This window comes from Mytilus californianus, unplaced genomic scaffold, assembly GCF_021869535.1.
Source record: "Mytilus californianus isolate M0D057914Y unplaced genomic scaffold, xbMytCali1.0.p SCAF_16, whole genome shotgun sequence".
Taxonomy (NCBI): Eukaryota; Metazoa; Mollusca; class Bivalvia; order Mytilida; family Mytilidae; genus Mytilus; species Mytilus californianus.
The window spans coordinates 2,034,488-2,050,749 of NW_026262648.1; the positions used below are offsets into that span (position 1 = coordinate 2,034,488).

The 16,262-nt window shown below is 31.7% G+C and overlaps 1 protein-coding gene across 3 annotated transcripts in view; it reads right to left on the reverse strand.

Annotated features, from left to right (window-relative positions):
* LOC127726054 (uncharacterized) overlaps positions 1-16,262 on the reverse strand; it is a 40,034-nt gene that overhangs the window by 8,656 nt on the left and 15,116 nt on the right. The window contains exons 2-8 of one of the 3 annotated variants that reach the window (XM_052233387.1): positions 14,540-14,690; positions 11,567-11,726; positions 10,661-10,727; positions 8,944-9,035; positions 5,873-7,134; positions 3,543-3,724; positions 1,180-1,291 (exon numbers count right to left, since the gene is read on the reverse strand). In XM_052233387.1, the coding sequence (XP_052089347.1) occupies positions 1,180-1,291; positions 3,543-3,724; positions 5,873-7,134; positions 8,944-9,035; positions 10,661-10,727; positions 11,567-11,682 (1,831 nt within the window). In that variant the 5' untranslated portion in view covers positions 11,683-11,726; positions 14,540-14,690. Of the gene's footprint in view, positions 1-1,179; positions 1,292-3,542; positions 3,725-5,872; positions 7,135-8,943; positions 9,036-10,660; positions 10,728-11,566; positions 11,727-13,005; positions 13,138-14,539; positions 14,691-16,262 lie in introns of those variants that run through there. The other 2 variants (XM_052233390.1, XM_052233388.1) reach the window with 2 other exon arrangements.

Genomic DNA, 16,262 nt, shown 5'->3' on the forward strand with positions numbered 1-16,262 from the left:
CAGAAAGCCCTGATTAGTAGTTCTTGAGAAAAATGCGACGAAAAATTTCAAACATTGCCATATCATATGTAAGAATATATAAGTATGTGGTTACAAGGAAGTGGATAAGTGATTAATCTGAAAATATATCATACAGTTTAGCATGTTCACATCAAGCTTGATACCAAATTTCAGGAATCTCTGATTTGCAGTTCCTGAGTAAGGAGCAACAATACTTTCATGAGACAGATGGGTGGTCAGATCAGTGTAAACCAGTACACCCCCCTCCTTTCAGAGCAGGAGTATAATACATAAAAGCAAAAATTGTTTCTAAAAAAATGATAAAAGTTCACATAAATACAGATTCTTTCGATTTAACATTTATAGGACAACTGCAAATTATTAGAAATATTTAATCTTTAAATTCATAAAGTTGTCAGTATAGGTATCACATCAATGTCAAATCTGAAATGTCTTTACCAAGATATGGCATCTAATATAAAGGGATTGACTGTCCAAACTGGACACACTTTTCATACCTATAACTTTTTAATTGTTGTAAACCTTGCAAATAAATGCAACATATAAAACTGTACAGGTATTCTAATCAAAACTATTTTTTTTTATTTCTAATCAATTTGATAATAAGCTGCTTACTCAACATATCAAGCTTTCAAATAAAGATTTATCCATCATGGCAAAGAGATTGGAAGATTTTTACTATTTTAACAAAACTTCAGTCTATTTTGTGTATTTAAGAACTTGTTCTTCGACCTAGCGACTTCAGCATCAATTGTGATTTTCCATTTCCCAAAAGGCCCTTTATTCAGGAGATGAACCTATAAGTAATGATGTCATTGTAACCCAAATTTTACAAAAATTTCATAATATATCACACAGCTCAATTGAAAAAGATACTAGATCTTAAATTATATATATAATATATGGCACGGGTCAGAAAAAAGACAAAGAAAAAATAGCTAGATGACCAACTTTTTAAGGCAAATGGATCATCCACCAATAGGGTCAAGTGTTTCCAAAACTAAACATAATGACTAGGAACTTCAAAAGATTGTATTATTAAAATAAGATAGGTTATGTACAAAATTTATGTCTACTATGTAATTCATTTCAGCTGTAATGTAACATACTATTGATCAATACTTTTTAACTTTTGTACATATAACTTTTTAAACAAACCTGTGGCACCTATTTCAGCATAATGGTCCATAATTGGAGACTGATTTAATCTATTTCTGCTACCATGGTTACCTTGATTAGTAACAACACCATCTCCAGAGCCACCCTCAACCTGTAAAATACAATCAAATATCAGCTAATGTTTAATAATTTTGTGCTCACTAAATCAGCAGTAATTAGCTTACGTTAACTCTTGTTCTGGTATTTTTATCACCGTGGATTCATTTATCATGTTAATATTTTGTGGGCTCCAATTTTACGTGGATTGAGAAAAAATTGTATTTCTGTTGATTTTTGATCTGGGGGTTTTTCAAAAGTCTGTAAATATATAAGCCTAAAGGTTTACAATTGTTGTAAATGTGTCTATAGTACAAAGGAACTATACAAAGATGTGTCATACCTTTTTTCACACTCCCATTCTTTCTTATTTCAATTTCTGCTGAATGCTAAATTTACATTGTTGAAATGAAGTAACTAGTTATATAACTTTAAAGCCAACTGCATTATAGTAAACAACATGATGGGTTATGGGTTTTTTGCTTGTGAGAGAGCTGTATACTGTTAGTTTTTATTATTGCATTTGTTCTATTTCTTTAAATCTAAGTTAAGTACATCCACTTCATTTAAACTTTGGTGGATAGTTGTCTCATTGGCAATCATACCACATCTCCTTATTTTTATAATGATATTTATACAACTTTGAAATAGCTAAACTGAAAATAACAGCATAAAAACAAGTCACTGCAAAGGGACTGATATATGCTCACTAAATACACAATGTAGCTTGACAGCAACATAGATAAAATCAAAATTGACTTTATTTTACAAAAGATAGTAATGCCACAATATTATAAGATCCTATCTCATTTTTATAAGATCCAAGCTCACAATGTAACACCATCATACAGAAACCAGTAATTTACCAATCTGAAGAAACACAAGTCTCAAACAGAAATCATAGAACAATTATTTCCATGGTTTGCAGTCAGGTAGCAAAGGCATATGGTCTTTCTCAAAATTTTTTAAAACAAATTATCCAGAAACCTTTTATTTCAAACAGACACACAGATTAATCGTAAACTATATTTTGCATGATTAATAAAATGCTTCACCAAGCGCAGCCTGATACGACCGCAGAGGTCGAACCCTGAACAGTTGGGGCAAGTTTGGACACAATATTCAAGCTTGATACTGTCTGAACTTGGATTGTGATCAAATTTTTGACATAATATAGGGTTTCTGATACAAAATAAATGTGGTCAAAGATCTTAAAAATTTTAAATGGGACATTTAATTTACCTCGTATGGTCTGATATCCAAAATCTAACAACATGGTTAGATTCAGCATAAAAAAAACACCAAAAATTTAATTTTAGTTGAAATCAAACAAAGTTTAATTTTGGACCCTTCAAACCTTAATATGGACTAATTTGAAAACAGGGCCCAAAATAAAAAATCTAAATGCACAATAAGATTTAGCATATCATAAGGCCACAATAATTCAGTTATTGATGAAATCAAACAAAGTTTAATTTTGGACCCTTTGGACCTCAATGTAGACCAATTTAAAAATGGGGCCCAATATCCAAAATAGTAATACAAGGTTAGAACCCCCAAAAAATCAAAGACTTTAAATTAATCCCATTGAAATTGATTAAAAGATTTGTATTTATTTTCAATTGAAGATTTCTTGCTATTGCGCAATACTGTGCTGTTGCACAATACTTAATCTGTTATATATATAATAATTTACACACCCTGTTTGGTGTGTATCTCCTGCCATATCAGTATTTGTTGCTTTTATATATAAATCAGAAATAATCAATGTAAAATGTAAAATTTTTGGGAAAAGAAAAACCAAAAAAATTATAAAAAAAAAAATCCCCCCAAAAATTTGTCCCCTACAAATTTTTTTTTTTTGAAAAATCTTGGATCTTGGCTCCTTTTGTGCCCCTAATTTCAAAACGTTTAGGGCAATTACCCCCAAACTCAATCCCAGCCTTCCCTATGTGGTATGGAACCTTGTAGTACAGTTTCAGAGAGATCCATACACTTAAACACAAGTTATTATCCGGAAACTAGAAAAATGCTTGTTTTTGGCCCCTTTTTTGCCCCTAATTCCTTAACTTTTGGGGCAATTACCCCCAAACTCAATCCCAGCCTTCCCTTGTGATATGGAACCTTGTGGCACAATTTCAGAGAGATCCATACACTTACACACAAGTTATTGTCTGGAAACTACAAAAATGCTTGTTTTTGGCCCCTAAATCCTAATCTGTTGGTACCAAAACCCCCAAAATCAATCCCAACCTTCCTTTTGTGGTATTGAACTTTCAGTCGTATAATAAAAACTGTTAATTTACTGTTGCGTAGAAGTTTTCCAATAATGGTAAAGTTGCAGCTTCTCCCTGTAGATCAGCCACCGTTTCTGCTACAGTTTCGTAAGTATTTCTGGCCAATCTTTGGTTGATACTAGCTAAGGATTCTCTAGCTGTTATCTTGTGATATGGTGGTTCTCTTTTCTGTGTTGTCTGCTGTGTCACTCCTAAAATAACATTTGTATAAATAAAAGAAGAATGTGTCTGAGGACATTAATGCCCCCGCTCAAGCTTGCTTGTAAAAAGTGAAAATACTTTTTGAGAGCATTTGATGTCACTGCTAGTTTTTAAAGAGTTCTATTCTTCTAGTCTTAAGTATTTTTGTGGTGTGTGTTATTTTCATATTTTCACCGCTTTGTTTTTATTTCAGAGTGATACCATGGTTTTCTTCCCAATTTTTGTGAAGGTCTTATAACCATTAAATTTTCAGGAATTAAAAATCTGAGCATTGCGCTTAGAATTGTGTATGAGTTTCATAAACTTTAAGCAAACTTAAGTAAGAGTGTAGAAACAAAATAAATTGCTATTTTCCAAGAAAAAAATAGCAATTTTCCAAGTTATAAAGGAGCATAACTCTAGAACGGTAAGTGACTTACTGCACACATTTGTTATGCAATGCAAAAAAGTCCAAGCAACATGAATAGTCAATAACATCATTTTGTCCAATGAAAAATAAGTACTGTAAATAGAGAAATTTGAGCAGTCTTTTTTCACAATTTACCTACAAAATCTTATATTATTTTGTGTTGTTTTAAATTCACAATATCCTAGTGCCTTAAATTAATTTTTCATAAATGATTCTGAAACTTTTTGTATCATAAATCAAGTGATTAAATCTATCAGAAATGCTTTAGTTCGTTTATTAATGTATATTGTAGATTAAGTCATGTGCTTGTAACAAAAACATCCACAATTACACAATGAATTATCAGAGAAGAATAACTAAAAAGAGTGAATTAAATGCCAATAGGATTACCACTAATCCATCAATATTTTGATCTGTGTAGCAGCATAGATGTATATACATGTATGGTAGCAGGAACAATGTTGTAATCATTTTAAAACTGATTGACAGGTGTCATTTACCTAACTGTAAAAAGTATAACCATGATAACCATATCCGTAATTTCCACTTGATTGAGATGTCTTCCATGTAAGTATACATTTAGATATACCGTTATGATTTGCGGTAATAATCTGTGGCCTGTTTAACTGTTGTTATAAATAGTACCTCTACATATCCTATTCATCATGTTCATATTGGTTTATGTCAGGGCCCAATCTAGGATTTTAGAGAGGGAGAAGTGACTTCTCCTTCCATGAGAGAGAGAGAGAGAGATCTAGAGATAGAGTAGGGAAAAGTGGTCAACTTCTTGGAGAAGTGAAATTCCATGACCATTTTTGGTTGTGTTGTGTTTTCCTGCTTTAAGAAAATAGTTTTTTATATGCAATAAAAAATATACCTGCAGTATTTTTATATGATACTGTATATATGGAAAAGCCTTAATAAAATAGTATTGACAATGTTGTTTTTATTTTTTAAGTCATATTTTGTACTGTCATTGAATCTGAATTTTAAAATATTTGTAGTATAGTACGTATACATGTATATCATGCATTAGTCTCTTGTGCATCTACCTCAATTTATTTTAAAATGTCCAACATTTTATCAAGACATGCAAGAACTGCTTGAGAATGATTTACATGATTTAGCAATTTAATTTAAATCACCACTTGTCATAATTTTGTATAAAATTATTGAATAACCAGGACATCATGTTGGTTGTAATTTGAGAATCTCATGAATGATTGTAGGCCAACAGATGCTATCAACATGATCAATTAACTGATGAAGAGCTAATTTTAATTTTTTTTATGAATTATATTTCTTATTAAAAGAATTGTTCCTGGAATCAAAACGTGCCGCTGATCACAAGCTAACCATGTGTTGTAGATTTGGAATCAAATATCCACCACCTGTTTTTTTACTTTTCATATTTTATTTTGATTCAATGAATAGCAAAACATACGTTATGATTTACTACCTCGTGTACATCAACTCCAAATCACTTCTTTTTATTGAAAATACTGTAAATTCAGAAATTATTGCGATGTTTTTATTAATGCGAATAATGCGACTGGGTTAGTATCGCAATAATTAGAACTCGCATTCTGATATCTGATATATGCATCTGTATGCAAAATTTCCTGAAATCGCAATAATTAATCTCGCATTATTGTCCATTCTTCATAAATCGCAATAATAAATGCATGCAATAATTTCTGAATTTACAGTATTGTATTTTATAGTATACCTGCAGCACCTGCACCAGCTGTCACTGCTTGATCTGGTGATGTCAAATCACTCTGTACTAATGATGACCTTTGTGAACCTATTTGCACCAGTGAGGACCTTTGTGAACTTATCTGCACCAGTGATGACCTCGGTGAATCTACTTGAACTGATGACCTTTGTGACCCTGCTCCTCCAAGTATAGCATCATCAGGCTCAGCATACTCATTATATCTTCTTGGAGGTTCTGGTGGTAACATGTAAGGATCAGTTTCCTGGGACTGGAAAGTAAATGGATGTTGTGAAGTAGGTGTGGGTGTTGTGTCAGACCTCGACTTCATCACCACAGCATATTCATTTGTTGTATTTTCCACAACATTAAACTCTGTTCCATCGTGTGATATATTTGCACTTTTTGTAACATTTATTCTTGTGACTTGATTAGTTCTTGTAGACCTTGGTTCCACTGATGCATATGCATCAATAACTGTAGATGTTCCTGAAGCACCACTTTCCATGTCTTTTTCATTCACTTTATTATACGGATCCTCAATCTGACTATTGGCTAGTGAATCTATATCATCATCAACCCTATTATAGGGGTCATAATCTTTGACTCCAGAATATTGAGGGTCATCCTTTACTTTTGAATAAGGATCGTCTTTTACTTTGGAATAAGGATCCTCTTTAACTTTGGAATAAGGGTCATCCTTTACTTTGGAATATGGATTAAAACTTTGACCTGAATCTGATTCAAAGTCATCTTTAAACTTTGAGTAAGGATCGTCCTTGACCTTTGAATAAGGATCAATGTCAGTAAAGCTTCCACCAGAACCTTCTTCTTTCAATTTTGCATATGGATCCTCAACCAATTTAACCTTAACAACTGACACTCTTTTGACCTCAGCCATTGAGCCATCACTTCCTTCATTTAGAGTATCATAATCTCCTTCTTCATCTTCAGCACATGTATTAGCACTAGATAATGGCCGATCAATTATCACATTGGCTTTCTCTTTCTTGGATTTCACTTCACTGTAAAAATGTTCTGGGGTTTTATGTTCTTCTACTAGAACTTTTCCCTCGGCAGACATCTTAATGTGGTCATAATTTGAGGCACGCTTTGCTGAACTTTTAGATGTAGTAAGATGATCATAATCTGCATCTTCCTCCTCATCATCTTCTGGTGTTTTGAGGGATGAATTTAAAGAGGATGTAGGTGGCGCTGGCAATTCCCTTTGTCCACCAGGCTGAGGTGAAGACCCAGAACTTCTGTAGGAGCTTCTGGAAAGCAAAATACCGTAGAAAGGCTTGTATAGTTCGCAGTGGTACATAGTCCGCACCCCCTTCTCCCCACGAAATTTTAGGTAAAAAAACTTTTTGTAACTGTTAGAAAAGGTCTAATGAAACTCCGGTAATTTCAAATCCTGTGCGGTCGTTTGCGGTATTTTCTTGGAAAAACCTGTTTTCCATCATCAAACAGAAGCTAAAACTGCTTGTTAATGATTCTAGAACGCTTCATGATTGTTAAAATAAGTTTAATTCACTTTAAAAACAATTTAGAAACTTGTGTATGTTTAAACAGGAAGTTTAAAAAGCACGTGTAAAAGAAGAAATTAACCGGTGAGAGTCGAAATCCGTACATAACAGATATCACTATAATACGACTTTGAAAGTAAAACAGTTCCATCCTTTTGTAAAACGGTCTTTAATATATCTATCACATTAATGTTTGAAGGGTCTTAAGCTAATACAAACCATATTAGTCAGTATGAAACACCAAAACGGAACGAACAATAACCGATTTCGTTTTGTAGTTTACAAATTCTAAGCTGGTTTACGGTTGTCTTTTTCACTATGTTTGTATCGTTTCAATCGAGCAGATACCAGTTTATTTCAACCAATGCATTGAAAAGAAACGAGAAATTTGTAATGAAAGGTTTAGTTTTTATATTTATCAGTATTAATTTGATATTGAATAGAAATAACTTATTAATATTGATGAGTTAAAATTATTAGTTTGAAAAATGATAAGAGCGCCCTCTACAATAGAAATAACAAAGATGGCGGAACGTAAACAAACCACCTCGACCGCGAAATTGAAATTTTTCTCTTATTTCTTGCTTATTGTACTCTATAGTCCGCACCCCGTCTGGAAGGTCCAATTTTGGAGAATAAAACCGCGGACTATACAAGCCTTTCTACGGTACATTGCTGTTATTTAACTTTTATTCATGAAGACAGTCTTAAGGGTTTGTTGATTGATTTGATTTTGATTTTTGGTGTTTTAACGCCACTTTTAAGCACCGCTTTTGGGCTATTTCGTGGCGGCCAGTTTTTATTGGTGGAGGAAGCCGGAGTGCCCGGAGAAAACCACTGACCTTCGATAGGAAAACTGACAATCCTAGTCAATTAAGATTGGAGTCGAGTGCACCTGCACGAGCGGGGTTCGAACTCACAACCTCAGTGTTGACTGGCTAGTGATTACAGTAGTAACTACTTAGACCACTCGGCCTACGAGGCCCCTCTTAAGGGTTTGTGGAAAAATCATTAGTTTACAAATGAATATTTACAGTAGGTCTTCATTTCATACAATCATACAAGTGTGGCAAAAACATTACATCAGTATATTTTTTTTTTTTCCCCCTTTACTTCATAACATTTATATAAACTAAATGCTTTATCAATTACGGTAGCCATGTTTATATTTGCTCTTCAATGAATCTAAGGAAATTAATTCATTTTTTGTAAGATTTAAGCAATATAAAAGTGATGTGGAATGTTTTTTTAAAACCTTTCAAGCTTTATGCAAATGAGTTGTCACTTGCTTTCATATCTGTTGTACTATAGAATATTATTGCTAATTTCTGTTATCATTCTTATTTAATATAAAATTAAGAACATATATATGTATAATGTATTATATAATCCTTTTGTCGTTATAATTATTTAGCGTGTTTCCATTTCTTTAAACTAGGCATGTAAGGAAGTTACTGGTAATACTTTTATCAGCATTGTTAAATTAGTATCAAATATTGTTTACGAAAGCTTGTTAGGTGCTGTTTGAGTTTAGTTTGAATAATGTGGCCATACCTTGACCCAGGTTCTGGTGGTAAATGACCATTCTCTACTGGCTGTACCTCATTCTCAACATTTATAACTACACTGTGTGGGTCCAACGATTCCTGTAAGAAAACATGTATACCTAATAACTTCTACTATGAATATGTGTTTTTTTCTTTTATGATTCTATAAGCTTTATCATATGTTTAGTCAGAGACATTGTCAACATCACAAAAAGTGTTTGACCTGACAATCTGAACTTAAATTTCCATTTCTGTCAAAGTATTTTGGTTTGAAATGATATTTTATGTCATTTGTGCATTTGTTGGGCATAAAATCTATGTATGTACATTGAGCCGTGTTCATCTTAATTGGAATATGTTTCATATGACAGCTTAGATGTATCTGATAAATGATCATATTAATATATTTTTGTAGGAAGGGTTGAAAATGTACTTTAAAATGTCAAGCTGGCACAATGACCTTGTCAGATTCAATTTGCTCATTAAACATTCAAATAATGTCAGAAATCAGTGAATAGTAAAAGTGTTTATCTGGTAATGAAAATGTTATGAATCCAATGTATTTTTAGTAATCCTTCTATTAATTTTGTATGGAATCTGACTTGCCAGCTTTTCTGCTTTAATGGGATAACTCCTATGAGAGTTGTTGACCAGACACTTGAAGTACTCATAATACACACTAAATAGTCTTAATATATTTAAGCACATGCATACTCATTCAAAACCCTAGATTTTCAGATTAAGTGACATTTATAAGAGATGCATTAGGTTTTCTTGTGCTTAAAATCCCCATGAAGATTTTTAAAAGTTGGCAGTACACTTAGATAGTTACTTCAAGCAGAGCTCAGACATAAACAAGTCATTTTTTGTTTTTGACTTACAGAAGTCAAAAAATGTATTTATTATAAAAATGTGTTTTCATTTTCAGACTTATTAAAGTCAGAAAATGACAGACTTGTTTAGGTCTATTTATGTTTATGAAAAGACTTAATTTTAATTTGTGGCCAAAGTGCACCACCTATGACATCATAAACCTGTCTGAGAGTTCACAAGGACCTGAGCTATCTATATTTAATTACCTAAATGGACATGTATGGATTAAGATTATTTTTGTGTGGTTATAGATGGTTGCATTGTAAAGTAAATAAACATTATCTCCGTTTTTTTAGGCTGTCATGCATATTTTTCTTTAAAAGACAAAGCAATGTCTTTCAATGTTGTCATAACTTCATGTAGATGCTTGACCTTTTTATAAATGTGCTATGGTCTTGAAGTTGACCAACTTTGGTAACTTATTGACTTATAGGAGTCAATATTTGCAACTTTTTAATTCAGGACAAATATTTCTTGCTTAACACTAATTGACTTATTGAAAGTTATTTTTTGTGCTTCGTGCCAATCAAATGAGTCAGAAATTGATTTTTACTGTTTGCTCTGATGTTGTACTGTTACACCTTTGTCCCAGGTTACGGTAAGGGTTGAGCACTCACAACATGTTTAACCCCTCCACATTCTGACATCTAATTTACTACTACTCTGGTGATACATTTGTAGTTGTCTCATTGCGAATCCTACCATATCCATAACATTTTTTTGTAATGGTTTATTTGATGTGTTTGTATTAACTTCTTAAATGAAAGTCTGTACTTTCTTGAATTGCAGGCTGTTTATGTACATGTACAATGTATCATTAAATTACTTTTATGCACAGAATTTTCTCTTACATTTTTTATAAAAGTACCACCTACACTTTTGCCAATATCTGCTATTTCATCTTCTTTCCTTTTGTCACTGAAAAATATATTTTAAATGTTCTAAACTTCTATAATACATGTTACATGAATTGCAAATGAATAGAGAAAGTCCATTCTTTATTATTTGTCTGTATGGAAAAGTTGAATGTTGATGGTTTGTGTACTTTTGTTTTATCATTCAATATTTCCAGTAATTGATTCCTGTTTTTTAACATATATATAATTTTTACATTCTGTCCAGTAAAGTCTCCAAGAAATTCTATTAACAAAATTAATTTATTCTGCACAATTCATAGTTCTATGTACTAAATTATTCAGGAATAAATGGGGAATGTGTCCATGGGACACAGATGATGCCCCCGCTTGCATATAACGTTATAAAGGAACATAAATCAAGAACGGTAAGTACCGTAAAAAAGACACTACCCAAATTCATACTTGATCTGAGTTTTGTGGTAATAAGCATTGTTTGTAAGTTTCATAACATTTGGTTGAGGCAAACTTAAGTTAGAGAACGGAAACGTAAAATTCAGCAATTTTTCCTTTTAAAAAGGGGCATAACTCTAGAACGGTAAAAGTGATACCACCAAAATTCAAACTTGATCTGTGTTTTGTGGTAATAAGCATTGTGTATAAGTTTCATAACATTTGGTCGATGCAATCTAAAGTTAGAGAACGGAAACCAATTTCGGGACTTACGGATGTACGGACTTACAGACGGACAAGGGTAAAACTTAATGCCCTCACCGCTACGGCGGGGGCATAACAAAAAGCAGTACATGTAGTTTGAGATGTTTTAATTATCTGTTGATTAACATTGTTTACCAACCTGTTTCAACAGACACATAATTAGGATTACTGTCTATAGTAATTTACCTGTCTCCACAAACACAAAGTAGAACCAGTACAAACAGTACAATACAGGAAACCAAACCACCAACAGCTACAGCAGTCGACTGGGACAACAAACTTGTTGTCACAGCAACAGTCATTTTCACATACAAATTTTACATTTTTGGCACTCTAGTTTCAAAAGCTGAAAAAAACAATTATATGTTCATTGATTCAGGTATGTTGATAGTAGAAATAATTATAATTAACATTATAAGGCAAAGCATTGAAGTCAATTAACTCACATGACTAAAGATATATTAAATTGCAAGCATGTATATATCTAAAAAGTGTTTAATAATATATTGTCAATCATTTTTCATATCTTTTATAAATGACTTTTAAGCACTTTAAAAACAACTGATCACAAGGTTTATGACATGAATATGTGACCAGGTTATTTTTTCGACAATCAAGCCCCTTTTTTAAATCTCCATCAGTGGATACCAATACATGTATAAAGATAAATGCACAACATTTAAAGTACAGAGGAAGCACATAACTCTGATCTATTATACTGAATCTCAGATATAATACAGGTTATATAGAAGAAAAACAATACTTCATAATTATACCATAATCAAGACTTGTGACAGTAACTGAAAGTTGACTCAAAGTACTTAAACCAATGATATTGAAATTATGCCATCCTACACCTTAATATGGACAGTTAACGTACTTTGGGGTAAATTTCATTTAGCAATGTTATGAACAAAGTAGCTTATTTTGTTGCCAATTCTCCCATTAAGGGGTGGTAGAGACTCAGAGACATTTGTAAATTTGGTGTAAAATCTATATATGTAAAGTTGTCAATAGTGCTCCACAAAACATACATGAGTGAACAGGATAAAATGTCTTGTCTGATTTACTGATGATTGAATTTAATGTTGAAATTCTTAAAGTTATCTGACAAATAAATTTAACATTATCAATGAACTATTTGTAACTTGAACAAGAAACATTATTCAAGAATTTCTCCCTTTCTCTCAGTTTTTTTAGAAATAAAGAGTAATTAGTATCAATGTAACATGATTTTTTTCATCCTTATTTTCTATCTTCATTTTACATGTATATCTCCACAATTGTTAAAGTAAATGGTAATATGAGTTTGCTAAAAAAAAAAAAAAAAAGATACATATTTTTCTCTCACTTATATTATAGGGGTTACTCGGTCATTGTCAGTTAACAAAACAGTCACATGCAAGTATGTACCAACAGATACATGTACATGTATTGCTTAAAAACCCCAAATCCCATAACAAATAAGGTGTAGCAGTTGAGGACAGAGTTTAAAAGACATAAATTTCCAAGTCCTCTCTTACTGATGAAGCTCCAGTTGCCATTAAAAACTGATTTAAAGTTACAAAAAGTCATAATTTTGTACATTTTTACTTATGACAAATTTAAACAAAATCAAATGTTACCTTAAATACGCAAGTAAGTTCCTGAAGACAAAGGAATAATTTTACCTGCTACCAGTAATTATTTCACTGGCAGAAACAATGCCAAGGGATGTTACTTCCTGATGTTTGTATCCCTAACAATAAAGCTATTCAACAAAAATCCAGTTTATCTATTTACAGCAACACAAACTATTTTTAAATTTTACTTCCTCCTTTAATATTTGAAATTGAATCAGGTGTACATGTTTACATCCAAATGATTCATGCTCTATTGGAATTTAAACATTAAATGTAATGTCTGTTTTTTTACCATATATATATAAAATATATTTAAATCAGCTGTTTTCTACATGCATGAAAATGTCCGAAAAAATACTTTTAATTTCATTTTTAAGCAATTGAAACATTTTAAAGAGCAAAAAATAATCAAAGTACATGTATGAAATCTTTTTTGGATTTCCATCTTCCTTCATCCTCCTTTAATTATATAACTTGTCTGATATGAAACAAAATGGGTCAGTAAATGTCAATAGTGTAGGTAATTTAAAGCTTGAATCAAACTGCTTAACATTGTTCAGTTTCTATTGATATACATGTGTAGGTGTAATTAAGTCAAGGTATGAAGCAGATCTAATATAACTGTACTTAACTTCTAATCCATGTACTGCCATTAAGATAGCTACATGTATATATGTAGATTAAATCTTAACTTACTACTGGACTACTGGTAAAGATACATGCTCAGGCATATGTACAATGTTTAGTGGAAGCTAACAAAATGAACCAACTTGATATTTTTTTTGTTATTGTGCAAAAGGAATTCTTCTTCATACAAGAAAAGAAATTAGTTTGCTATGAGTGATACTATAAATATATGTATTGAAATATCAATTGTCTATTGAAAACATTCCAGCAAGGGGCTCATGATATCTATAGAGTTGTCGCAAGAAAAATTTCAGTCTAGGGTTTGTCACTTGCTTTTTAACACTTATTTCTTCTTACACCATAATTTTTTAAATAAAACATTGCTGTATTACAGATTGAAAAAATATTTTTAATTTATCACGAGGGATGGAACACTGTGGAAGTGTCAAGTGTAGAAAGTTCAAAACTGTGAATACAAAAAAATGTATTTATATAACAATGTCCTGCAAATTTTTTTAGATTGAAAGCATTCCAAATTTGGGTTTCCACAGATTTTAAGAATAACTTGCACTGTAGATCTGATTCACAATAATAATATCCTAGAATTTGTCACAGAACTAACAATTGGTAGACCAATCGATACATTTGTAAATGTACGTTTGATAATGTATTTTACTGTTGTTCCTATGGAGGCTAGTAGTCCTTCATTATAGTCCCCAGCCATGCCAGTAATTGAACAGGAGAAATTTAAGAATGAAGAATATAGCATTAAAGATGCACAATTGTAACCTGGAAACTACCGCTGATTTGCATATGTATGTCATGTATGGTTTGAATGGGGGGGTGATATAAAAGTTAATCACTCCTTTAGTTAAGTATCAGAAACAAAGACATTTTTATGCATTCTTACCTTATTTATACATATCCTTTTCAAAACATCAATACTTTATAATCAATATGTTTAAACACCAGTTTGACTTAATTAGTCATCATACCCCCAGGTATTCCGTTCATGTTCATTCACAAATGTCCAAACATTCATCAGTATACAAGAATTTCACCTGTAACAAATAATGTTAAATGATCAAATTATGGCCTTCAGTTACATCTTACTATCACAACTGATAATCTATCTTGTTTGGAAAAAAATGTTAAATTTCATGTTTACATTATTGAAATACATGTACAAAAGGGCAAGGTCTTAAATAAAGATAAACATACATTTTGTACTATGTGTGAAAATTATCTCTCATATTTCTCAAATAGTTTATTTTGATAAGAATACCCTTCTGTAATGCAATAACTGACATAATAAATTTAACATTACAGTCATTTTACTCTAAGGGGTCTAATCTGAATTCATTGACATTGCTAGCTGAGAACTAATATCTGTGTTGAGAGGGCATCTGTTTGTCTTTGGTGGATGATCATGTACAAATGTATGTTTCAAAATACACAGTCACACAAGCTTGTAGTAATCATTGGACTTGAATGTACACTTGAATGGTTACATGGCATCTGAAATGTTGCTGAGTCTGGTAGCAATTACATTAAAGCTCATGTGAATTTGATCATTTCCTACTGTCCATGGTTATTATGTAAATGTATGGTAATCGATGGGCAAACTTATAGAAAGTCCAGTGTGTCTATCCTTTAGATTGGACATATCATTTGAATTATTTTCTTTTACTATACATGATATGATAATGATAAATAACCCATGTTTACATATACTAGAAAAATTATTTAAAATTTTAAATTCAATATTTTTTCTTTCAATAAATCCATGGTAAAATGAACACTGAGTGTGTTAATCACCCTAACATGTTCTTTTTTCAATATGGTCATGAATGTCTTTGTTATACATTGTTACATATTATAACTATTAACAGTGATTAAGTTACTTTTACTGGTTGGCTATACATGTTATACTGAAAGTGAAAAATAAAAAGAGTTTTAAAAGTTGTTCTGTGTTTTTTTTATCATGTTCATTATCCACTATTGCAGGGTTCTCAGAACTGCACTTTCATTAATTCTGGACTCACCATTTGCGGCTGGGACTCACCAAAAATGTTTGAAAACATGCTTAATTCAATGGTGGGATTAACCAAAATTTTGAAATATGGACTTTGGACTTACCAAAATAAATTCCTACTGAGAACCCTGTTAATGTATTGCTGAACATGCTCATTGACATGTATGGTAAAATTACGATCAAATATGAACATTGAACTTGAACTTTTACATGTTGTATAACTACAAGTAATGTACAGGTACATGTATATAAACCAGGTATATGACAGGAGTAATAAATAAACATATATCTATTTTATTTTCTTATTTACAGCTTTTCTATAAAAGCATGCAAAGCAAACCTTTGTTCAACTTGCTTTTTATGTTTGTTTGGATGTTTGTAAACAACAGGTAGGTAGTCTATTTCAGTCTGTTTACTATATACTGGAATTTGATTGGACAATAAACATTAACTTTATTTAAATGTTAAGTTTTACATTGTATGTCAGTTTTTATTGTCCAATCAAATACCAGTATATATTAAACAGACTGAAACTCCGCCTACTCTTTTGTTTACAAACATACAAGCAAACATAGCAAGCAAGTCGATCAAAGGTTTG